Raw genomic sequence first — 24,272 nt, forward strand, 5'->3', positions numbered from 1 at the left:
TATAGTTTTTAGGGGTATAAAATTGTTAAATTAATATATATAATTATTACAATATTTTTTTAGGGTTATAAAATTATAAAATTAATATTATGCTTATCGTGTATCGTATTACCCACGTGTATACCCGAATTAACCCGTTATCTTAACAGGTGTTTATCGGGTTACCCGATAACGACCCGATTCATTATCGTGTCGACCCGAACATCTGTTAATTTCATGTCGTATCGTGTCGGGTTATCGGGTCGTGTCAGAAATTGTCAGGCCTATCTGCAATACACAAAAATTAACGTTGACACCAACTGGTCAGCGTTAAAGCGCGCTGGTTTCGTTGGCATTATTCTGCGGGATGCCGGGGGATCATTTGTGGCTGCAATTAGACATGCTATTACGGCTCCGTGTGTGAATGTTGCTGAAGCTGTGTCCATTTCAATGGGTTGTGAATTTGGAGTTAGTTCTGGGACTTCAAAAGGTAATCGTTGAGTGATTCCCAAGAGTCTATTTGCTCTCTCTCGGTTTCTCTTGGGAAGGGCAGATGGGAAGCCTTTCCTTCATTAGTGAAAGCTAAAAGGTTAGGAGAGTCTTTCCAGGACTGTCGCTGGTCTTGGATTCCAAGATCAGCCAATATGGCGGCGGACTCTCTGGCGTCGCATTGGTGTGTGGAGATGTGCGATGTTTCTTGGGTCAATAGACCCCTATCTTCTCTGGTTTTTATGCTCTAAAGTGATGGATTACCATGTCCTCTGTAATGTTTTTTGGGGGTAGTGGAGGGGGCAACATGCTAGCTTGGCTATTATGTCTTCCTTGTAGCTCCTTCTTATGTCCGTTGTTTCTGTTTCTTTCTTGTTTGCTAGCCTTGGTGTAGGCTTTCTCTGTATTTGCTGACATCTTTGCCCAGGTAATGATTTTCTCTGTTTCAAAAAAAAAAAAAGCATTAAAAATAAAAACAAAAATAAATAAATAAATATAAACAAAGAGAAATTCTCATTTAAAAAAAAAATTAATAAAAAGAATTTAAAAACTTTAAATTTTAATCAAAAGATAAAATGTGTTGTAAGTAAATAATAAAAGAATAATATTTTAACGTAAAAATATCATTTTCGTTGTTGAAAGTGACATACAGAAAAGGGAAAATGGAAGGTCCTTGCTTCCTGCCCTCCCTTCTTCTCTCTGGCTCGGGCTTCCAAAGTCCCTCCAAACTGTGCAAAACCGATAAATATCCCCCGCCTGTTTGCCATTGCAGTCTCTCTCTCTCATTGAAACTGGGCCGCACGATTTGCGGGTCTCTCATCACAGCCATTGGAGCCGGCAACTTCTGCGACGATGACCTCTATCACCTCCGTCGAGTTGAATTTCCTCGTCTTCCGTTACCTTCAGGAATCAGGTATTCTACACTTCGCAACCCCACAATCTTATCTATTCTTCGGATTTATTTTACCCTATATTTCCCCTTTTAAATTGCATTGAGTGTGCTGTACAAATTATAAGGTTGTATATATCAATTTGTGTTGCATGGTTGCTAGTATAACTTAATTAGGGTTCAGAACTATAATTTTTGGGAATAATTTTTCAATTGGCTTCCTGTTTATTGGGCGTCGAGGGGGCATGAGATTATAGATCTTAAAACAGTAGTGGGTATAATTTTGTTGTGTAATTATCTTCTGGAATGCTCGAAAGTTCAGTACTTTTCGTTTTCTCTTTTATTTTGGATGGTGCTATCCACACCCTTTTATACCTCCTAGACACCCTTGTTAATTTATGTCATTTGATATTTTTCAATTCATTCGTTCCCACTGCCGGAAATTGAGAGGAGTGTGTGAAGGTAAAAAGAGGTGTATGGATAGCAATGCCCTTTATTTTTCCTAATCAATTTTTTATAAGTTTGGTTTGCCGGAACCTGAATAAAAATTTATGTTTAACTGAATGTTATTTGTATACCTACTTATTATGATATTATAAGATTTGAATCTGACTAGGATTTGATGCGCAATCAATATGCGAAGCTATTGGATGTTTTTTTTCAAGTAGTAGATTATTTAACATCATATAAAAGCAGAGAATCCGAGTTGTGGAGTGATCTTATGGGTTTTTGTACACAAGCCAATTGCATGTTTGCACACTCTAGATTTGTTATCAAAGTGCAAAACGTGAAGCAGCTTCCGAATCAATCAAAGATTGTATTGATGAACCCAATTCTTTTTCTCTACGCTTCTTGTTTTGTTACTTCTGCAGGTTTCACGCACTCAGCTTTTGCTTTAGGATATGAGGCCGGTATTAACAAATGCACTATAGATGGAAATTTGGTTCCACCTGGTGCACTTGTTACATTTATACAAAAAGGACTTCAGTACTTGGAGATGGAAGCTAACTTGAGTAATGTTAGTATTCTTGTTTTTTTATGGATTATTGAATAGCTGGTAATTTTTGTTCAAGAACTTTATGCGCAATGAACATCTTAGAATGTATGTTAACCAGCTTTTGTTTTAAGCTTGCCAGAGTGATGCAGACTTGGATGAAGATTTCTCCTTTTTACAACCTTTAGATCTTATTACAAAGGATGTAAATCAATTGAGGCAAATGATTAAAGAGAAAAGGAAGAATGCACAGAAGGACAAGGACAAAGATAAAGAGCATGAGTCTTATGAGAAGAAAGATAAAGACAAGGAGCATGAAAAAGAACATGAAGGAGAACGTGCACAAGTAAGAGAGAAAGAAAGAAAAGAAAGGGAGAAGGATTTTGAAAAGGATAGAGAGAGGATAGAAAAGAACAAGGAGCGAGAAAAGCAGCCGGAGGACCACAATGACAGAGATGTGGTTAGAGATCAGGAAGATAAAGTTAATGTGAAACATGAAGAAAATGGAGCTTCTGGAGGTAGATTCAAGTTTTACTGCAAATGATTTTCTCTTTTGTGGTCTTTATTCTTTTATTAGCCTGAATACAATTACTAAGGCCACAAAATGGCCACAGTTTTTTAGCAACCACAAATCCATTCAATGATTATGTTCTTTTATGTTGTGATTGATGAGAAATAAGAACTAAGATGTAGACACTTGTTTTTTGGAGCTTACCAGGGTGCAGGAAAAGTTTTATATATGTACAAACATCCGCTTAGCCGGTGAACTACTCTTATATAATTTTTTTTCTAATTTTTAATGAACTGAAAGTAATAAAGGAAGAATGCTTTAACTTCTTGTTTTCTCTTGTAATGATATCATGATCTGCCAAGATGAGAATTTGTTTTGGAATGTGGTGCCTTGCGCATTTCTTGCCATTTGAGAATCTGCGCAAGGAAGTTTAACTAGCTTCATTCCATAATCATCTAGGTATGATGAGTTAGAGTTTTTGGCATGTGTAAAAAGGCAAAGCATACTATGTAAAACTCTCCTTTAATACAGTTGAAAAATTCCGGTTCTATCCAAAATAATAATATGTGTAAAAAGGCAAGGCATGCTATGTAAAACTCTCCTTTAATACAGTTGAAAATTTCCGGTTCTATCCAAAATAATCTTTCTCCTGTCAATTTCTTAAGTGTACAAGTAATCATGATTTTCTTTTGTTGGAGCAGAACCAATGGATATTCCTCTTACAGATGTTGAAATCCCTGGTTCTGATGTGACAATTTTGGAGGGGCATACTAATGAGGTTTGTGCATGCTCCTATTTACCTGCATTACCCACCTTATACTTGGCTTTTCCCCCCTTTCTGTGCCGTATGTTTCTTCATATCTCTGTGTGTGACATTGGATCTCATTTCCTTTCTTCATTAGGTATGTGCTTGTGCATGGAGTCCAGCAGGTTCTCTTCTTGCATCGGGGTGTGTATTTGTTATTGTTCATATGTAGTGGATGTTTCTATTATCTATTTTCTTGTTTAGAGAATAATGAACCATGGAAAAATGTTGTTAATTTATTCTCTCTTTACTAATTCTTTCACATGTTTTGCTAGTTAATTGAATACTGATGTTGGATGAGACATGTTTTTCCCTTTATCTGCTCTTCACCATTTGATTTGATACTATCTTTTGTTGTTATTTAAGCCTCTCTCTTAGAATTAAATTTCAGTAAAATCAACATCCCTCAAGACTAGTTGGAACTGGTGATATTAATTTATCATATATCATGTTAATTGTGGGCCTTAATGTTGACCAGAATATGGGCTGTTTCCGAATCCATGGTGTTACCACACTTTGTTAGGATTACCGTACCAGTGGCAAATTTTGAAAGATCTCTTCTTTCCACATTTTTTCAATCCCTTACTCTTGTCACTTTTAATTAATCACTTTCCAGGTCTGGAGATTCAACTGCTCGTATTTGGACCATTGCTGATGGAAGCTCCAGATTTAGTTCACAAAATGGCTCCTCAAATGTGTTGGTGCTGAAGCATGTTAAGGGTAGAACAAATGAAAAGAGCAAAGATGTGACAACACTTGATTGGAATGTGAGCTCTGTTATTGTGGATTTATTTTGTGATAATTGGCCTATCAAATTTTCTTGTAATTGATTACATGCCATGTGGATGCTCTTTGTTATGTGCTCTTGCGAGTTTCACTAATCAAGAAAAAAACTTGTTTTCTTTATTCCAAAAGCATCTAAAACTGCAAGAGCTTCTTGTATTTTTTTTCTTTGGTGTATATGCAAATAAACCTTTCACTTATTCAGGGAGAGGGAACAATGCTTGCAACCGGATCGTATGATGGGCAAGCAAGAATTTGGGGTACAAATGGTAAGCAGATTGCTTTTCTGGTTTTTCTGTTCCATTTGATTTATGATTCTTGTTTACTTTTCTGCATCATTTTGGAAGTTTTAAGAACATATATTCTGTGTGGTATCTTTGCCCAGGTGAATTAATTAGTACTTTGAGCAAACATAAAGGGCCTATATTCTCACTAAAGTGGAACAAAAAGGGAGATTATCTTCTTACAGGAAGCTGTGATAAAACTGCAATTGTGTGGGATGTAAAGGCAGAGCAATCAAAACAGCAGTTCGAATTTCATTCAGGTGTGTTATTTTCATGGAACAGACAGTGTAATAGTGGTTGTGTTGGGATTTTGATGATTATTTTCTGTCATTTAGGTCCAACACTCGATGTCGATTGGCGCAACAATGTATCCTTTGCAATGAGCTCAACAGACAATATGATATATGTCTGCAAGATTGGGGAAAACCACCCTATTAAAACTTTTGCAGGACATCAGGTATTCTCAAGCATTTAGTTGCTCTAGATCAAACCTGAGGTTAATTATGTTTTTAGCATTTTTTTCTTATTATTGTTGTTTATGTATACTCTACTCTTTTCCTGTAGAGGCTGCAGATAGTTTTGTGTTGTTTAGATTGTTGAAGATCTAGGTACACCCAATTCTAGTCGGAGATATATTGTCTTGATGCTGATCATGTTAATGTTCAATTTCATTTGAGAAAATCTCGGTTAACTGGTCCTCGTCTGGTTGAAAATGGATTTGAGAGGGTCTTGGTAATCCAGCCTTCCATTCTAGAATGTTGCTGTTTTATTTCCCTAAAGCTTACACACCTGCATTTGATTTTGTCAACTGGAAAACCCTGAGCTTACCAGTTTATTTGAACATGTCTGATTGTAGTTACTGGAATTTTCTCAGGTAGCAAAAATGGTTTCACTTGTTTTGAACATCTGCAAAAATTTGCATGTTTGCGAACGATAAACTTTATAATTTACAATTGTACTTGATAGTATCAGTTTTTGTGGCTAATCAATGGATTTTCGCTGTTTCAGGGAGAAGTTAATTGTGTTAAATGGGATCCAACCGGTTCATTGTTGGCTTCATGTTCTGACGATATCAGTGCAAAGGTTATCTGTGCTACCTGCTCAATTTGTAGTCAAGTAGTTCCATTTTATGTCCAGTAAGATACTTGTTTGCATATAATATTTTTATTCTATACTTGTATATAATCAAAGATAGTTGCTGAAGTTGAACACAGACCTGGTATGGGGGTAGTGTCATATGTATACTCCGGAACATGGGAACAATAGGATTGATTAAACCAATCTCGTTTACTGCTAGATTAGAAGTTTGAGTCCGATAATTCATATATATATCATTCTTCTTTTGTACATCTTATCCCTATTCAGTATAATATAGCCATTTTCAATTAATTGGATCAGTTTCAGTTGGTTCATTATTTTCCATTCAATTAATTGGATCACTTTCAGCTGGTTCATTGTTTTCCATTGATAAGACTATTGAATTTGCAACTCATGTGAAATTATGGTTTAGATATGGAGCATGAAGCAGGAAAAGTATGTTCATGATTTGAGAGAGCATTCTAAGGTATTCCTGAGATTGTCATTCAAGTTTAATTTTCCTATCATGTCTGTTTGAACTTACTATTGCGGAATCTTAGAAGAGTTGAAAATTTGGATTGCAGGAGATATACACTATCAGGTGGAGTCCGACTGGGCCAGGAACAAACAACCCTAGCCAACAGTTAGTTCTGGCAAGGTATAGTGCTTCTCAGATGAAGTGGGATACTGTATTGTGTGCGTTGCGGTTACCATGTCTTCTTTTATTATTTCAGTTAAGTTGCAAATTGTTTCAATAAATAGCTTTTACATGGTTTTCATATTTTTCAAGAAAAGCTTAATGTTGGCAGTTGAAATTTTGTACAAAGACAGAAAATGATTTATTACCTGTGTAAAACCTGGTTGGATGGTAGTTCTCCTGATTCATTCTGTGCTAACAAGTTATTGTCAAACTTCTTATTGCCGTTAACCCTGTGGTGCAGCGAGAACTGTATTTTAAGCCACTGATCTTTTGTATTCATGTTATTGCATTTGGGGGTTTCTGTTTCATGCCTAAGCGCAGTTGTCTTTATGCAGAAATATTATTTCTTGATAGGATTCAAACTTGCACTTCATTCTGCATGTATACTCCGCTGAGAAAGTACACTCAATACTTTCTGTGGAGAAAATACACTGAATCTTTGTGCTTCTTGTGCAGTGCTTCGTTCGACTCCACTGTGAAGCTATGGGATGTGGAACAAGGAAAACTTATCTGCAGCTTGGATGGACACAGGTACTGGATTTAAACAAACCCTTATGGTGTTCGAAGCTTAATAAAATTTCTATACTTCATTCTGTATTGATACATTCAAATTGAATCAACAGGGAACCTGTTTATTCTGTTGCTTTTAGCCCAAACGGTGAGTATTTGGCCAGTGGATCTCTTGATAAATCGATGCACATATGGTCACTGAAGGAAGGCAAGATTGTGAAAACGTACACTGGAAGTGGCGGTATATTTGAAGTCTGCTGGAACAAGGAAGGCGACAAACTTGCTGCATGTTTTGCCAACAACACAGTCTGCGTTTTGGATTTTAGAATCTAGAACTGGAAATACCAAAATTGTCGTGTATCGGAAGTTAGTTGGTCGTCAAATCCAAGTCGTAGATTAGTTCTTTGCATTTGATTAGGATGGGTGGCTGAGTGTATTTTAGGTGGGTAGGCATTGCATTTTAACCGTAGATCAAGGCTAAACTCACTAATGTTCATTTTGTTTGTGAGCCCGTTTCTTGATTAAGTTGTCGATCTAGCTGCTTTTCTAGGAGAGATGTACAGGATTGTTTTCAACTTTTTTAGTTAGGGCTTTTTCATGTAGTTTGCTTCTCTCTCAATCTTATGGCATGCTACTGAACATTCTCAAGAAAGCTGTTACTCCAACTATTTTTCTGGTTTTGGTTTTGTGTTGACTACTTTGGAAGCGAAAGCACACGATCAATTTGACTAAAGCACATACAGATTTCGGGTACGGAAGAACTAGAATCAGTTGGAAATGTCAAACTTCAGAGTTGTATTCATTTAGATACTTAAAGTTTTGAAAGCGTAAGTGCTACTAGTTGTGTTTTGCTTTAGGCAAGAAAATATCTTTCTCATGATCCAAGCGTTCAGCCAAAGCAAGTCAAAGTGCGTAATGTTAGGTACTCAAGCTCAAGGGAAGAGCCCAACCCAAAAGACTAGTTCAATAGGTGGGAGGATCCCAATGACTTAAGAACCCCTACACCACTATAAGTGTAGTTGATGTGGGATCATAACATTACACCACCCTTCAGAAGTCGACACCCACAACGGCCCTTACTTTGGTGGCTTTCACTCTTAACGGCGGCGTACCCTTTTGGTCATTCTGTTAAGGTAGCCCTTTCTAGGTTATCCCCTCCTCAGCGTCGGGAACCTAGACTCTGATATCAATATTAGGTACTCAAGCCCAAAGGAAGAGCCCAACCCGAAAGACTGAATCCTTTTTAGTGAAGTACTCAGTTTGCAATGCATTATGCATGTCTTCAAATAAAGATCATGATGGTGGCCTCGTCAGTTTTGGCTCTAAGACGTGGCATGTATCTGTTAGATCGAAACCATGGTTTAAAGGGCGCTCTTAATGGGCCAAATCCCAATATTGGACCAGAACTTGAAGAGACCAGATGTAAAACAGGCCCAATGATTTTGCAATTGTATTGTAAAGACAACTTCTTCAGTTTCAGGGTTTAAATCGAAATGCCATAAAACCCTTGCTTCCAATCCAATCCCCAGTTCCTAAATTTCCAGCAAGCAAAGATATGGCGTGGCGATCTGGGTCGTCGTTGTCAAGGTCTCTGATCTCAACGGCAAGAGCTTCGACATTCCGGTCGTCTCCGTCGATCTCATCTCTCCCTCGCGCTCCGCTTCGTAATCTCATCGGCAGCAGCTCCCGCCGCAACCTCTTCTCCCTCCCAGTCAATGCGGGCCAATTAGCTTGCGCGCAGTCGCTGATGCCATTGCACAGCGCCCTGGCTTCGGCTCGTCTCACAAGCCACATCTCCGTCGAAGCGCGGCATTGCTGCGAGCTGTCTCAGGGTACCTCCATTGATCCCTCGTAGTAGTTTCTCTCTTTCTGCGGTGCGTCTTGTACTGACATTTTTTCCCCTTTCAAATTACATTGAATTACTTGTCATCTGTGTGTGAGATTTGGTGAAATGGAAGTGTAATGATAAGGAATTTTAATTGAAAGAGAAAAATATGGGAACTTTGAGTATTTTGTGTATGCAATGCCTTGTGAGCTGTTTGTTTAATGAGAAGCTTGTGATTCATGATACTCAGCACTAGCTTATTGATTTGTACCATCTTATTGTTTCTTCCAGTTATCTGCGCGTTAGATTTTGAGAAATGGGAGTGTAACGATAAGAATTTCAATCGAAAATAGAGCAAAGATGGGAGCTTTGAACTTGTTGGGTATGCAATGCAGTGTTTGTGTAATCGGAAATAAAGCTTATAGTTGTTTCTGAACCCAATAGAAGTTGATTAATTGTGGAGTTTCTAGATGTGATACTATGATTCTCGGTAACATTTGTCTTTTCATCCTTGTGCTTTATCCTTTTTGGTGGTGGATAATGAATGCTTTCGTACAGGTGTTATTCTTCGTCCAAATTCCAATATTTTGAACAGAATTGTGGCTGCTATATTTTTAACTATCCATCTATTATTATAAGCCATCTCAAGTGAAACGCTTGTGGGCTTATCCAATTCCGACATGAAAAAAGTTATGTTATTGTCTTTCGGTGCGAGTAGTGTCTGTCTAGATATGCATCTCAGCTTATTGGTCTTCTGGGTGCAATGTTGTAGGTTCTTGAACAAGCTTCGGTTGGATTGACACAGCAGCAGTTGCTGCTTTATTATGTGGATCGTGAGAGTGGAAGCATTCTGTACTCCTTATGTTTGATAAGGTGGGTGTAGGATGTAATTTCACGTTGTAGTGGATAATTTCTAGTTTCAACATTGTTTCTATAAGGTGTGTTCATTTTCTTATAAGCCATTTGGCTTGTGTAGCCTTTTATGATCAGAATTACAACGCCATACGACTGTTTCCTGATCTGACTAACAGTGTTGTTTTACTGTTATTTATTGCTATCGAAATTAATGGATCCAAATTGAAATCTAATACACGACATAAGGGGTGCAACTGGTCTTTCCCCAGAAGCTGCATTTGTTTTTGCTATAATCTTGTAGATTTTACACTAGCTTATAGAATGAAAGAGTAACCTCTCTCCAAAAGGGTGTGGTAGTTTGTAGTTGAAAATCCAACCTCATTTGTGAATCAGGTGAAATCCTTGTTGGTCGGTCCATATACTATGCATTTGAACTTTGTTGAGAAATTGCTCTTCTCTATTTTCCTCTCATCGCATGTTTACTTACTAGGAATAGGAAAAGTAAAGAATCAGGCAACTTTGGAATATGGTGAGGAACGAGAATCAGGTCAACTGCCTCCCCCCATCTGTTGATACAATTCATGATCTTGAGGGTATTGGATTACTGATTTTAAGGTGGAACGCACCTTTTTTAATTCCTTGTGTGTTAGTAAACGCGGGTGATCAGAAATTGGAACATGATTCCCCTTCTTCTCATACTCATACCTAGTAAGTAAACATGCCAGCACTGATTCTTCTTTATGGACCGTACAGATTATTTGTGTCTTAGCTTGAGGTTGATTGTCTCCCCTCCTATTTTCATTCTTTTCCTATCGTGGTCATGATTAAGCCATGTTAATATTTTATAATAATTTTTTTATAAAAATAATAAAACAAAAAGTAATAGGAATATAAAATGTTGACATGGCTTAATCGTGATCACACAAAACAGAAGGGGATAGGAAGAGTATGGAAATGGGAAGACAGACAATCCACCTCCTTTCTCCGAAGAACTAGTGTAGTCAAGACTGAATTTTTTCAATTTGTTCTTGATAGATAGAAAAAATTAATCTGGCATCATTACATTTCAAAGAAAAACGCGGTCTTCAATCTTTCGAAGTAGGTCATAAGTTCTGATTCCATAGGCGATAAATGAATAACCCAATTCGAAATTAATAATTTACTGTTATTCATTTGATTTTTACCTTTCTTGCTTTGGATTGAATTAGAAAACAATTCTTTTGCTTGATGATTAAAAGGCAAAAGCCAAACAGCAGTGTGGGCAAAACCATGGTCTGAAATATCTATAATATCCCGATATTTTCATCGAAATTTCCGTGTTTTTGGATTATCGATATTTTTTTGGACTAACGATATTTTCGATATCATCGATATTTTAGATTTTGCTAAGTCACTCAAGTATCTTACCATGCAATGTATAAAGTGTAAACTATTGTACTAATTTATTATATATAAATGATTAAGGTGTGTTTAAACTTCTTTCATTAATTACTACATATTTTCTACACTCACAATGTTTGCCAGCTCGCTATATAATCAACTTAAATCAGTTATATCTATCATGCAATGCATTTCCTTCCAATTTTTTTGTGATAAACTAATAGATAATTGACTAAATAAACATCCTGCAAAGTTTCAATAAAAATTTCTAAGTTTTTCTTACAATTTTCGTGATTTTTATTCAATTTTTATTGATATCGATAATATCCCGACATTTTCATCAAAATTTCCTTATTTTTGAAATACCGATATTTTCGATATCATTGATATTTAATACCTTGGGCAAAACAAATCCAATCTCCAAGCACACGGACGATCCGACTCATCATTCCAACTCCACCACAAAAATATTTTTTAATTTAATCCTTTTCCAATGAAGATTTTTGGATGAGCAGCAAGATTCTGATTTGATTTTCTAAGAATTATGTGGTCGTGGTGGTTTCTCGGCTCCTACTGTACGTAATACATATGTGTACACATAGCCCACTACTTGTACGTGATACATCCAACAACGATCCTCGGAAACCCCAATTGGGAAAAATCGACATCCCACCTATCTTTATACATAAAGCCAACAACTTCTTTTGGGATCACATGCTTCATCAAAAAATTTTGGATAAAAACGCCCCTACAACAAAAAATTTCAAAAACAACCTAAAATAATGCAAGAATATTTTCGTCATTTTAACAGTGTTTTTAATAATTAATTCTTGTTGTACATTTTTTTTAAATTAGTATCTCACAATAGGCTAGCAATAATGTTATTCAATCAGTTATTTATTAAATATTATTTTCACTATTTTTAAACATGTCCAAAATATCTCAAGATGCGTGTAATGTCGGTTATAAAAAAGATCTTTCACACGCGCATAATAATATGATTAAATAAGTTGTCAAATGATTGTTTTTTTTGAACAAACGATATTATCTACACTAAGGGGGAAGTGATGAGTTTAGCCTCACAATGAGCTAGCAATAATGCGATTAATCAGTTGTTTATTAAATATTATTTTTTCTATTCTTAATGTAAATTCAATAGAATGTAGATGAAAATTGAAAGATCGATTTTATTATATGAATCAACTGCTTTGATTGGTTTGTGAGGGTTTTTTCTAGCATGATCTAGGATTATTCATGTACTTCAAATATTTGATTTTCCTTTTGTCAATTCACGCATATAAATACATTTAAAAAGTGTAAGTAACGCATAACACGTCATGATTTAAAAATGTCTTCTGCAGGCGCGTGAGCGTGTGCATAAATGCTAGTGTATATATATTGCTGGGTCCTCCCAAACTCTTCATAAAGCTACCATTGCAGGTTTGCATTGCAGTATCATGTGTATACGAAATTATTGATGATAATAGCATCTTCAAATTAGTAGCGGGGCAAGAATTTTATGGGTGGGAGAGTTCATCATATATATAGGTAATTTAGAATCAGAACATGAGAGATTGGAATAGTTTGCATAAAATTGAAAGATTCTAAATTCAATATAGAACTAAAAACATTACACACGCTCAAAATCTAGAATATGAGGTATGTAGTAACAAGAAAATTTTAAAATATAAGATAAAGTCAAAGAAAAGTTGATACAATAAGGAAGAGAAGTGAAGACTACACGGCAAAAAGAGGGATGAAGAGAAAAATGAGTCCAGACCTGGAACGAAAAAGAGTTTGGATTTAGAACAGTAACAAGAACAAAAAAAAGGTAGGATAGACCAGGGACCATTATGATCTATTTTGATTGATTTCACTTTCCACCATCATCACCACTATTAGTTTCACATGTATATTATGATGATATCATATTAAATAAATCTTAACGATATTTATTAACAACTCAATTGATTGATTTGCTATATCAACCTTTTAGAGGTAGATTGTCTGTCATTTTGTTTAGGTGCTATTCCCCTCCCTCTTATTTTGTGCGGTTACGGTTAAGTCACATTAACATTTTATATTAATTTTTTTTATAGAGATAGTAAGAAAAAAAAACAATAAGAATATAAAATATTGATGTGTTTTAACCATGACTGCACAAATAGAAAGAGATGAAAATGACAACCAAACAGAGGGCAGACAATCTGCCTCCCAACCTTTTCCCCCTACTATCTGAACAAACACCACATGTTAATGAATGTTGGGCATACAATCTGCCTCCAACCTTTTCCCCCTACTATCTGAACAAACACCACATGTTAATGAATGTTGGGCATACAATCTGCCTCCAACCTTTTCCCCCTACTATCTGAACAAACACCACATGTTAATGAATGTTGGGCATGCAAAACATTTATTGCAGTACACAGATCAATCTCATTCTCTCTGTAAGTTGTATTTAATTTACATATCAACCTCTGGCAAGACCAATTTAATTTTGCACGTACGACACATCAAAGAAGTGGTCCATAATCTGCAGAGAGTCCAGTCCAGCACATAAACACACTGAAATGTTCTCTTAGTTATTCGGTAATCGTAGAATTCATGGTCACTTAAAGAACAAATAGATGTACTTTTAATTTTTAATCTCAACTCTTAATATTAAATTCAACCGTGAGTGAGCATAAATTCTTGATTACTAGGTGAGGTGAAAACAAGGCTCCATAAACATATGCTGGATGCTTTAAATCTGCAGTATGGGTTCAAAAGGGTGTACAGTTCGGGGCTTGTAGATAAGAACTCCAACTTGCCTGTGTTCTCTAAGCAACATTTACCTAAAAGTGCTTTTTGATTTCAACCTTCCATCACTAGAAGCACTTTGGAAATGTTTACCTATATGCTTTTAATGGCATTTTCAGTAGTTTAAAGTGTTTGTGATTAATTCATCCATATGGAATCAAATTATATTGATGCTACTAAGGAATCCTAAGCTTTGAATGGCCAATACAATTATACATGACTTGAGCACAACTGGTCCCCTAAAAAGTTTCAAGCATCACAAAACGGGAGCACCACATAAATTTGAGATAAAATATTTTAGTAATATCCAATGACACTTCATCCCCTCCATTATCATATGCCCTTTCTGGACTGTTTAGAATTTTTTTATTTTTTTATACAAGCAATGTTATACTTTAAGTTTGAGAGATTTTCAATGAGACATGTACACGGGATGATATATCACGTGTCACTAAATAAATGATATGATATGTATGTTAAAAAGTTAATAACATAAAAAATAAAATTTCCTACCACTTTTATTAAAACACGTGATGTACCACTTATGTTCCCGTTACAATTAAAAATTTCTCTTTTAAGTTGAGCCAATGTCGTACGTTCACGTCTGCTGTTTCTACACTAACTTAACTTCCTTCTTTTTCATCACACATCCGTTATTTAAGTTCAAGCTCCCCCACTTCTTCAACCCTCTATCCCAAACTCTCCATTTCTTATACCTTTTAAATTGAGTTTTATTTAGGGTTTGCAATGATTCCCAAAAGGGAGCAAGAACGAGAAGCAGAAGCACAGGAAGCAAATGATGAGATTACAGAAAGTAATGATGAAAGATTAGCTGATGATCATGAATATGATAATTTGGGAGACTGGTTGAGTTTAAGCCTCAACTCCAACGAGCCATCCGCGGCGGAAGTTGACGCCGATTTTCCGTCACCAAAACCCTCAAATAGCAACAAAGTTTTCTCATGCAACTTCTGTCTGAGGAAGTTTTACAGCTCACAAGCCTTGGGAGGCCATCAAAACGCACACAAGAGAGAGAGGGGAGCTGCCAAAAGGTATCACTCTCACAAAATGATGATGTCAGCAATGGGGTTTCCGTTCAGCCCTACGGCTGCAGCAGCTAGGTCACTTGGCGTCCAGCCTCATTCACTCGTGCAGAAACCTAGCAGCAGGTCTGATGGGTCGTCAACGGTGGCGAGATTTAGTGACGCCGCCGCAGGTTTTGGGATGGCATGGATACCCTTCATGCTTGAAGAAACCATGGATAATATTTGGCCCGGAAGTTTCCGGGTGGATCATCAATTGCCACGACAAGAATCAGATGTACATAATAAGCAGCTGGACTTAAATCTTCGGCTGTGATTCTAAGCTTTCTTCCTAGTATTTATTGTATTTCAATCTAAATTTGTCTAAATAATACATGTTTTAGAGCCGATAATCAACTGATAATCTTTGTTAAATAACATATCAACAACAAAACATGCATATTATCAAAATCATTGATACATATATCAATAACATCAACACAAAATTCATTCACAAAAGTTCGATAGATAATATTAGTAGATAACAAATCAATAACGTAATGTGTATATTATCGATATAGATACAAGTGCAAAATCCCTGCACAAAAGTTCTATACCATTGTAGAAGTCCAAACTAATAATGCTTTGGTACGTGTACTTTAAATCATCAAGACAACTTTAGTCGATGGGACCTTGGTATAGTTTCATTTTTGTTGTTTATACTTTATAGTGTAGTGCTATAACGCCAAACTTTCAACTATTGTATTTGGAAAAATAATTCAGTTTCTAAACTATCTATCTGTTTGTCAATCAAAATTAAAAAACAGACATATCCTATTTAAGGATTAAAATTAAGTAAATAAAAAGTATTCCTATGATAGAAGAAAGAAGAAACTACCCCATCGTTGTTAGTTTTTCATAATTGATTTTTTTTTTTAAATTTTAAAAACTAATCACTCGATAAAAATAAATAATTTGGACACACCTGTGTAAGCATCTGTTAGTAATAATAATAATAATTTAATTTCTTTCTGCAAGACTACCAGTTGTTCACAAAAAACAAAAACAAAAAAAAAAAAGCAAAAAGAAGAAGAAAGGCTCCCAGTTTGTGCTTCAGCTTTTAGTACAACTAAATTCTATTTGGTGTGGCAACTAATATTTGACTTGTCTTTTTCAACCAATCTAATCTCTTTGGACCATAATTGATAATTGGCTTCGATCTGATTACTTTTCCATTACGGTCAGATCAGTGTCTTAATAAAACGCTGATCCTTTGAAGCCTGTTTTAAGTATCTAAATTGGACCCTCATTGGGTTGTCAAGCCCGGCCCATAGTATTGTTTTTTATTGGGCCCTCTTGGATTTGTAGTCAGGAGGGTCAGTCATGATGGTAAGATTAAAAAAGAAATCCCCCATGACTACTCCATTTTGTTCATTCAACAGGAGAGATTTTTCAATATGACCAGAACACGGAATGGTACACCACGTGTTATTATATAAATGGTAGAATATGTGTTTAAAAGTTAATAACTTAAAAAATACAATTTTTCACCACTCATATAAAAACACGTGGTGTAGTGTTCCGGTCACAATAAAAAATTTCTCGTTCAACAGATGACATTTTAAAGTTGTCATCAACTTCTTCCTCCAATAATGAATTAGCTTATCCAAACTGATCATCTGTATTAAACACAACCCAAAAAGAACTAAATGAGAACAACTTAGGGCTCGTTTGGGAAGTGCTTTTAAATGATTGAAAACGTTTTTAGAGAAAATGCTTTTACATGACTGAGGATTAACTTGTATTTTTACGAATGATTGGTTCCAAAAATATTTTATCTAAAAACACTTTCAATCATATAAATACACTTTCCAAACGAGTCCTTATGCTTCAGCCATACTTAACGTAGACAAAGAAAAGTGAGGGAGCTGAGAGGTCCAACTTATGGCAATTGCTTGAGGTCTTCTCCAGCCATGCTCTAAAGGGCTTCGTTGAGCTCGAAAATACCCCAAAAAAAATCATCTCAATTAAGGAGGTAAATCCTAGTTAGCAATTAACTCAATACAAATATTATACATCGTTATCTTTGTCATTCATGTGAGTTGAGCCTGGCGAAAGTACTAGTTGGTAGTAAATATTATATTAAAAAGTAACAGAATATTGGTGAATATCCATATATTGGTTTACGATGTTATGTATTAGTTTACAATCATTGAGTTACAGACTATGGTACATATTTAATTGTGTGATATGAGTTCATACTAACATGGCGTGTTTATTACTTTGTGTTATATTTAGATTTGTTATTAACTCGACTCCAAAAGTATGTGAGTTGTATGACCGACGGCACAAGATCTTACAAATAAGAGTGTAAATTAGAAGCTAGTAACTATATTACTACTAGTCTAACTTATTTTATTCCTTCGAGTGAAATTCCATTAAACAATGAGTCACGGATTTCCATCAAATAGGGGTAAGTAGGATACAGTTTCTTGCCACTTATTAAGAGGCAGAGAATAATTAGATGGCATCCACAAAATCACAAGCTAATTGGATCCTTGGAATTCATCGGCCGATCAAGGATCTTCTACACTCTACAGTGTCTACACCTATACAGCACAGCAGGCTTAGCAGCCATGTGAAGTTAGACAAGACTCCTCGTTTATCTGAGACCATCTTCCAAGAATGATATGTAATGGCCCAGCTGAATTAATCAAACATAAGCCCCTATCATATTTGAATACAGCTACATATGACCAATCGACAATTAGTCTAACCATACATATATAAATACAAGAAATCCTCACACATGTTATAGATGCTAGTATGGTAGCTAATGCATGAGGAGAGCGAGCTGTTTTATATAGGAAAATAATTTTTGCACTTTTTTTTTTCATTGTAATGTTGTATTTCTTCTTGTTTTCTTTATCGGTGAATTTTATAGAGCAATGTGGACTCAATGGATAAAAACAATCAAGGATTGCAAAGGAAGAGAAGAGAAGTGAGAAACTTGCTACTCTTGTATATATTTATCGTTGAGGAAGAGAAAGTTGTGAGAAAATTGTACTATTTTTATTTTTATTTTATTAGAAAATTCTTGTTTATCCTTATTATATATATATATATATATATATATATATATATATATATATTTCTTTCAATAAGAGTAAATTAAGAAAATAGAGAAATGGAAGCATTTTCTACAAGGGTTGAGAAAGTCCATCGCCCTAAATAATAGTATATAAATAGCTAGATATAGTGATTAAAAAAAAAAGTAATGTTAGGGAGACAAGATTTATAGACAGAATATAAAAACTAAATGATATGTCACGAACATAATATCAACGCTTAAGTAATAATCTAATCATCAACTTCCATGTTATTTCGTTTACAAAATTTTATTTACAAATTTAGTCTCCTTAGCATTACCTTAAAAAAAAAGCTAGATATAGTTAAAATCTTTACCGACCGACCCTCCTTGTTTGCATATGAACATCCAACACTAGTATCAGAACGTATCTAATTAAATCATCTTATTCTAACCACATAGCTAATATAGCTAAGTCTGAAATTTGGGACCAGTTGATCATGAGGAGCTGCAGTTGCTTTTGGCTACTAGCTAGGTAAACACAATTAGGCTGCTAAGATTTGGTTATATATAGTAATCTTGTTGGGATTTATAGTAACATATAGTTCGCGTTTCACATTGATCTAGATCATTATCTGTCAATTTTTACAAATGGGCCTAACTAAGGTGGAGGAGGGACGTGCTGGTAGTTTTCCGAGTGTAAAGGTCCTCATCCTGTGAGAGAGTCATGACTCATAACCATTGCCGATGAACTAATATCGTCTAATCCTTCAATTTCAAATTGGTGGAGTCTTAACTATTATCTACTACCCTAGCTACTAGCCCAAGCCACGTACGGTCCTCTTTCTTTTCTTTTGTTTTTTCTTTTTCTTTTTCGGTGCTGATAAAAACTTTGATATATAGCAAACAAGGATGCGGATTGTCCCCAAAGCATCAAAACACAGACGAATAGAATTTAGCTACTAGCTAAGAAATGAGATTTTTGAATTTAGTCCAGGTTCGAGTAATCTCCATATGATCGCGATCTAAGTTTGAATCTGGAAAGCATGTGTAGTCAAGGAGAGAGTAAGTTTTCTTCGAAAATATCTTGTGTGACCCCACATGTTCTAGGCGTGAACTGAAGAACCTATAAGTGAAGAAATAATGGATATCTAATGATGGTAGGTGGAAGGAGTCATATCGAAATGCTTGACTTGCCTGTGATGATGTTGTGTAGAATTCCCTTCAATGAACCTAAGTTCTTGAAGCCCTAATTCAGACAACAAATTATAGGGCTGTCTTTTTATTAAAGACCTTATATAATTATATCCACCAATTCAAGTTGTTGCAATGACCAAGATTATCACTACTAAACCCTAAAAAAGCCAGAGAAGATAAACACTGTTGTAATTTTTAGGGCAAAAGACTGTTTACTACCCTCATGTTTCATGGTTTTTAACATTTAGTACATCAATTTTTTTTCGTCCCAGAGTCATACCTAAAGTGTAAATTTTGGGACAGTTTCATACATCCGTTAGTCAAACTGTTAATTCTCCCGTTAAGTGATGATGTGGCGCCCATGTGGACAATGACTGGGCGCCACGTGTCATTAAAATATTAAAATATTATTATTATTATTATTATAAAATATATATATATATATATATATATATATAAAATTAAAAAAAAAAACCTGTCGTCTTCCCCACCCCGACCCCCCTTCCTTTCTCTCTCCAACCCCCAACCTCTGCACCTTCCCCCACCCAGAAACTGGACTCGACAAAATACCCTTCTCTTCTTTGCACCTACCCAACCCCAACCTCTGCACCTTCCCCCACCCCGAAACTGGACTTAACAAAATGCAAGATCCAACCAACCCGAAACCGAATCCGAGCTCCAGCTCTCAAGACACATGGCGCAGCCGTTGCCAGACGCAACTCCGAGCGCCCCGTTCCGGGGCTCCTACCACCGTCGAACCCAATCCGAGATCCATTTTCTGATCCCGACGACCTGGATCTGCTCTAGAACCCGTTCGAAGCCCGTCCTGCAGCTTCAAGGAGCTGGGCGGCTCTGAGGACAAAATCTTCGGCACCTGCTGGACATGGAGAAGCTTGGATCCAAACTCGATGATGGACCCTCCAATCGACTGTGCTTGGGAGAGAGAGGTGAAGATGGAGGGTGCTTGGGAGAGAGAGGTGAAGAGGGAGGAATGAGGGGGATCGGGGAAGAGGGACAGGGGGTGGGGTTGGGTTGGGGTGCAGGATAATGAGAAGGAAGAGGGGGTAGGGTTAGGAGAGGAATGGTGGAGGAGGTGGTGGTTGTGGAGAAGGGGGGATAAAAATAGGGGAGAGAAAAGGGGGAGCCGAAGAGAATGTTGCAGAGGGAAGAAGGAAGGGAGGTGGAAGACGGGTTAATTTACTTGATTTGGATGTGCAGTGGGGGAATATAGGGGGTGGGGGAAGGTGCAGAGGTTGGGGGTTGGGTAGGTGCAGAGAAGAGAAGGGAGAGAGATGGGAGGGGGGTCGGGGTGGGGAAGACGATAGGGTTTTTTTTTTAATTTATTTTTAATTTTTTAATAATAATATTTTAATATTTTTAATGACACGTGGCGCCCAGTCATTGTCCACATGGGCGCCACGTCATCACTTAACGGGAGAATTAACAGTTTGACTAACAGATGTATGAAACTGTCCCAAAATTTACACTTTAGGTATGACTCTGAGACGAAAAAAAATTGATGTACTAAATGTTGAAAACCATGAAACATGAGACATATCATATCCGTTAAGCAGATTGTCAATGGAATCTGCCTTTCACTTTTTGAAAATGTAAATGTGGTAACGAGTAAGTGAATAAAATCAAGAGACATATCATATCATTGGCAGGACAAAAAAGCATACATCATATCACAGTGTAACAATACAGAGACATAAAATTCAAATAAGTTAAAAATTAACAAAAATACATATACGATAAGTTTATTTTTTACTGAACAATGAAACATATGAAAAGGATTGTTTGTGTTGTGATAGATAATGTTATGCCCATTCTAGTCTGGCGGGATTTGGCAGATAAGATTATCGATCACCAGTTTCTACTGTGATATGGTAGAGAAGAGATAAAATAGGTCATGGGAACAGAGTAAACCGAACATGCATGTCAGACGTAAAACGATCGATGCATGGGAATCATGTCTCCCCAAAACAAGAACTGATGATGTTTCTGTTTGTATTTATTGTGCAGAAGAACAAGCTCTACAATGTAGTCAGGATCTGCAGGAAAACCTACAAGTTGAAGGGAGTGAGAATTGAGGAAGTAAATGCTTACTGAAATTATCATCCAAATACTAGGGCAAAAAAACATTTTTTGTTGGAAGAAAAAAAAAATACATGCCCAACCCAAAAATGAAAATGCAGAGCACCAAGCCAAACGTGCATTTCACACGATTTTCTTTTTTTCTTTCGCCTAGCTTTTAGCAATATTAATCAGCCCATGGATATATACTGGTATTTTTCTTCACCAAATTTCTCCTCTCCAGTTAATAATCATTTCATATTATTATAGTATTCAATCCCGGACCAACCACACAAATATACTACAAAAATAACATAATATATAATACGGCAGAATATAACAAAAACTTAAAACACTAGTGAAAACAAAAACAAGAACTTCGGGCTTGTTTACTTATGAATGAAAAGAAAGGGAATGGATTCCCTTCATGACTTCCTCTGCGTTTACTTAAATATAATCCGTAATAATTTCCAAAAAAAAAAAATATAATCCGTAATAGAATTACCTAAAATCTATAATGGAATAACCCAATTTCAAGAATTTGATTAACTAAGGGGAGGTGTTAATTCAATTCCCTTTCCTTGCTTCTTCCCATTCCTAAATTATCCGATTTTGTATGTGTCCATAACTGATAAGTAAACCAACCCTCAAAGAATAGGTCAAAAGAAAACATGCAATACATAACACATAAAATTCTTAATACCTAACATATGCATAAATGTTATTTACTCATTAATTATATTCCGGTCAAGATCGTTCAATTATTATTATCCCTTCCGGCTTCCTTCTTTGGACTGGATTACTAATTGTAGGATTTTTAAAAACATTGATCCTTTCTGCAGCCAACCATCTTGATCACGTTTTATGTTACTCCGAGGTAATCAAATGGTAAAAGTCAATTATTTGGAAAATTAAGGGTTAGTCTGGTTTATGTTGTAGGATTTTGGGACAAGAGTTAGGCCTGGTGGATTTAATTGAAATTTTATATGGAAAATCAATTAACTTCTTGCTGAGATAGTATATGGCTCTTTCCTTCTTACGCGTTTCATTGTGTTGATCAAGGACACAACTTATGGATGCTTCCATTACTTACAAATTCAATGAATGTTAACAACGTTACGTTTGCAATTATCTTATGAGAGCACAAATTTGGTGAGAATGTGACAGTCCTTAGTCAAACACTCGCCTCTTACGTGTCCAAGACTCCAAGTCCTTGCCTGGGTAGTTGTTAGAAGGTCAATTTCCATAAAATTTGTTGGGACACTTTGGATGTGGTCCTTAACTACCAATATTCTTTGATTAAAACCTTTGTGGTTTTAGTTTTTTATTGAAGTCCCTCACATTAATGTAATAATGTATTTCTATGTAGGTTATTATATTTCTAAATTAAAAATGAAATTTGTAGTTATTTATATTAATGAGATTTTAAATAAAATCCATAATTTATGGGATTAAAAATATTAAAGATAAATTATATTCTCTAATATACTGTGTGTGTACACACATGGGTACGTTCATCAATACTAACCGAAAATTTATTGTACCAAAACATGGGTACTTTTTTCAAAAAAAAAAAAAAAAGATATTAGGCTTAATAACATTATCAAATTTCTTCTATTAAATTTAACATGGATACATTCTCAAATCAACGAAAAAGAATGTACCCTTATAAGTTTAAAAATTGGATTAGAGAAAAGATTAAATGAATTTTATATAAAAAATGGGTACATTTTATATTAAAAAAGGGTACATTTTTCATATAACAAATTGGTATATTTAAGAATGGGTATATATAAGATTAAAAAATTATAAAAAAATTATAAAAATTTAATGGGTACAAACTTATTCTAATTTATTTATTTATATTTTATAAATGTTTGAATTGAAAATTAATTAGGAGTTTAAAAAGGGTGTGAGTATTAAATGTAACATCCCACATCGCACAGGGGAGTGGATCCTGTAAGCCTTATATGTATATTCCCATCTCTACCTAGCACGATGCCTTTTGGGAGCTCACTGGCTTTGGGTTCCATCCGAACTCCGAAGTTAAGTGAGTTCGCGCGAGAGCAATCCCATGATGGGTGACCCACTGGGAAGTTCTCATGTGAGTTCCAAGAAACAAAATCGTGAGGGCGTGGTCGGGGCCCAAAGCGGACAATATTGTGCTATGGCGGACTCGAGTCCGAAGTTAAGTGAGTTCGCGCGAGAGCAATCCCATGCGGAGTCGAGCCCGGGATGTAGTGGGGGCCCAGTCCGGGATGTGACAATTTGGTATCAGAGCCAATCCTTGGCCGGAAGTGTGCCAACGAGGACGTCGGGCCCTTAAGGGGGGTGGATTGTAACATCCCACATTGCCCAGGAGAGTGGATCTTGTAAGCCTTATATGTATATTCCCATCTATACCCAGCACAAGGCCTTTAGGGAGCTCACTGGCTTTAGGTTCCATTGAAACTCCGAAGTTAAGCGAGTTCGCACGAGAGCAATCCCATGATGGGTGACCCACTGGGAAGTTCTCATGTGAGTTCCAAGAAACAAAATCGTGAGGGCGTGGTCGGGGCCCAAAGTGGACAATATTGTGCTATGGTGGATTCGAGCCCGCGATGTCGTGGGGGCCCGGGCCGGGATGTGACATTAAAACTCTATATCAATTACTAATTTTTATTATAAAAATTATGTAACTTACATGTAATTCATTAATATAGTAATGTTAGGGACTTTGATCAAAATTTAAAAACTAATAAGGCATTCATCAATGAACATTAGAAATTAGAGATCGGATACTAATTTTCCCTTCCTATAAATGTCGAATGTTTAGGAATTGTATGTTACAGTATCTTGATTTCTTTAAATTGTAATCTAAAAAAAATGTTTTCTCAAACATTATAATTAATAAAATGATAATAAAAGAATTACTCATGAAAAAATAATTCCATGGAATACAAAACAGAGACATCATGTGTTATATAAATAGATAGGGTCCGCTCTCTCTCCATATAGATAGATATA

General features: G+C 36.0%; 3 protein-coding genes and 1 long non-coding RNA gene across 7 annotated transcripts; all 4 read left to right on the forward strand.

The window, feature by feature from the left end:
- The first annotated feature begins 1,108 nt into the window (after positions 1 to 1,108).
- Positions 1,109 to 7,689, forward strand: LOC126604403 (WD40 repeat-containing protein HOS15-like). Of its 4 annotated transcripts, XM_050271676.1 has the most exons (15): positions 1,109 to 1,381; positions 2,230 to 2,375; positions 2,494 to 2,869; positions 3,039 to 3,113; positions 3,564 to 3,640; positions 3,765 to 3,811; positions 4,284 to 4,434; positions 4,656 to 4,719; positions 4,836 to 4,994; positions 5,070 to 5,191; positions 5,743 to 5,817; positions 6,245 to 6,298; positions 6,396 to 6,469; positions 6,968 to 7,042; positions 7,135 to 7,689. In XM_050271676.1, exons 1-15 carry the CDS (start codon positions 1,321 to 1,323, stop codon positions 7,352 to 7,354), a joined length of 1,776 nt encoding a protein of 591 aa, XP_050127633.1. In that variant the 5' UTR covers positions 1,109 to 1,320; the 3' UTR covers positions 7,355 to 7,689. The 4 variants fall into 4 exon arrangements, with proteins under 4 accessions (XP_050127633.1, XP_050127609.1, XP_050127617.1 ...); XM_050271652.1 differs by lacking the exon at positions 3,039 to 3,113; XM_050271660.1 differs by lacking the exons at positions 2,230 to 2,375; positions 3,039 to 3,113 and having other exon boundaries at positions 2,486 to 2,869.
- Positions 7,690 to 8,497: 808 nt separating this feature from the next.
- Positions 8,498 to 9,934, forward strand: LOC126604507 (protein NONRESPONDING TO OXYLIPINS 2, mitochondrial-like). The gene is made up of 2 exons (XM_050271785.1): positions 8,498 to 8,853; positions 9,619 to 9,934. The coding sequence occupies exons 1-2, from the start codon at positions 8,577 to 8,579 to the stop codon at positions 9,624 to 9,626; spliced, it is 285 nt and encodes a 94-aa protein (XP_050127742.1). The 5' UTR covers positions 8,498 to 8,576; the 3' UTR covers positions 9,627 to 9,934.
- A 264-nt stretch (positions 9,935 to 10,198) lies between these two features.
- Positions 10,199 to 10,878, forward strand: LOC126604532 (uncharacterized). The gene is made up of 2 exons (XR_007616680.1): positions 10,199 to 10,409; positions 10,737 to 10,878. It is a non-coding gene; the product is annotated as an uncharacterized LOC126604532 (long non-coding RNA).
- A 3,685-nt stretch (positions 10,879 to 14,563) lies between these two features.
- LOC126604495 (zinc finger protein 4-like) lies at positions 14,564 to 15,318 on the forward strand. The gene has a single exon (XM_050271774.1). It carries the CDS (start codon positions 14,631 to 14,633, stop codon positions 15,240 to 15,242), a length of 612 nt encoding a protein of 203 aa, XP_050127731.1. The 5' UTR covers positions 14,564 to 14,630; the 3' UTR covers positions 15,243 to 15,318.
- Positions 15,319 to 24,272: the final 8,954 nt, after the last annotated feature.

Source organism: Malus sylvestris, chromosome 2 (assembly GCF_916048215.2).
Source record: "Malus sylvestris chromosome 2, drMalSylv7.2, whole genome shotgun sequence".
Taxonomy (NCBI): Eukaryota; Viridiplantae; Streptophyta; class Magnoliopsida; order Rosales; family Rosaceae; genus Malus; species Malus sylvestris.